The following is a 1,217-nucleotide window of genomic DNA, read 5'->3' on the forward strand; positions in this document are numbered from 1 at the left end:
AAAAAAAAAAAAAAAAAAAAAAGGCCGGGCGTGGTGGCTCACGCCTGTAATCCCACCGCTTTGGGAGGCCAAGGTAGGTGGATCATCTGAGGTCAGTAGTTCAAGACCAGCCCAGCCAACATGGTGAAACCCTGTCTCTACTAAAAATACAAAAATTAGCCGGTCGTGGTGGTGGGCGCCTGTAATCCCAGCTACTTGGGAGGCTGAGGCAGGTGAATCACTTGAATTCGGGAGTTGGAGGTTGGAGTGAGCGGAGATCCACCACTGCATTCCAGCCCGGGTGACAGAGCGAGGCTGTGTCTCAAAAACAAACAAAAAAAGTTTGGTAGGAAAGGAGTTTGAAACAGTTAAAGTATGTATTTTAGTGGCAGATGCTGCTGTGATTCTCTATTCCTATAGTAAGCAGTGTCTTAGGCCTGAGGAAGTAATAACTTCTGTTTTATCTCTCTGGACCTTCTTTACAGGCGGGATGGCTAAATAAGTAGATGAAAAAAGTAGAAACATTAGCATCTAGAACTAATTTGCACAGTGATCAGCAAATTATCCTGGCAGTGATTTAAAACTCTGAGGGTCTCCTTGGTTTTTGCCATCATCTCCAGGGCAGGGCTGGCTGTGGACACTGTGTGAATTCAGAGATGTAACTGTTCTGTCCTCACAGGAACGGTGGAGGCCATGTGTCTTTTGGCAGTCAGTTCAGATGGGAATTGGCTAGCTGCGTCAGGTACCAGTGCTGGAGTCCATGTCTACAATGTAAAACAGCTAAAGGTGAGCATAGGGCTTAATGGCAGCAGTTTGAACCATTTTACAGGAGCCAGTTCACCATGCAGTTACAAGATTCAAGGCAGATTGGCATGACCTGGAAATATATTAGACTTTTTTCTTTTTAACCAATGATTTTTCCAGGTTTGGAATCCTGTTTTATTTTTTTATTTTATTTTATTTTTTTGAGGTGGAGTCTCGCTCTGTCGCCCGGGCTGGAGTGCGGTGGCAGGATCTCAGCTCACTGCAAGCTCCGCCTCCTGGGTTCACGCCATTCTTCTGCCTCAGCCTCCTGAGTAGCTGGGACTACAGGTGCCTGCTACCACGCCTGGCTAATTTTCTTGTATTTTTAGTAGAGATGGGGTTTCACCGTGTTAGCCAGGATGGTCTCCATCTCCTGACCTCATGATCCACCCGCCTCGGCCTCCCAAAGTGCTGGGATTACAGGCGTGAGCCAC

General features: G+C 46.9%; 1 protein-coding gene across 1 annotated transcript in view; it reads left to right on the forward strand.

Moving 5' to 3' along the window:
• CIRH1A (cirrhosis, autosomal recessive 1A (cirhin)) overlaps positions 1-1,217 on the forward strand; it is a 44,079-nt gene that overhangs the window by 34,637 nt on the left and 8,225 nt on the right. Inside the window, 1 exon segment of the mRNA XM_011976680.1 lies at positions 659-769. Coding sequence (XP_011832070.1) covers positions 659-769 — 111 coding nt within the window.

Source organism: Mandrillus leucophaeus, unplaced genomic scaffold (genome assembly GCF_000951045.1).
Source record: "Mandrillus leucophaeus isolate KB7577 unplaced genomic scaffold, Mleu.le_1.0 Scaffold17, whole genome shotgun sequence".
Lineage (NCBI taxonomy): Eukaryota > Metazoa > Chordata > Mammalia > Primates > Cercopithecidae > Mandrillus > Mandrillus leucophaeus.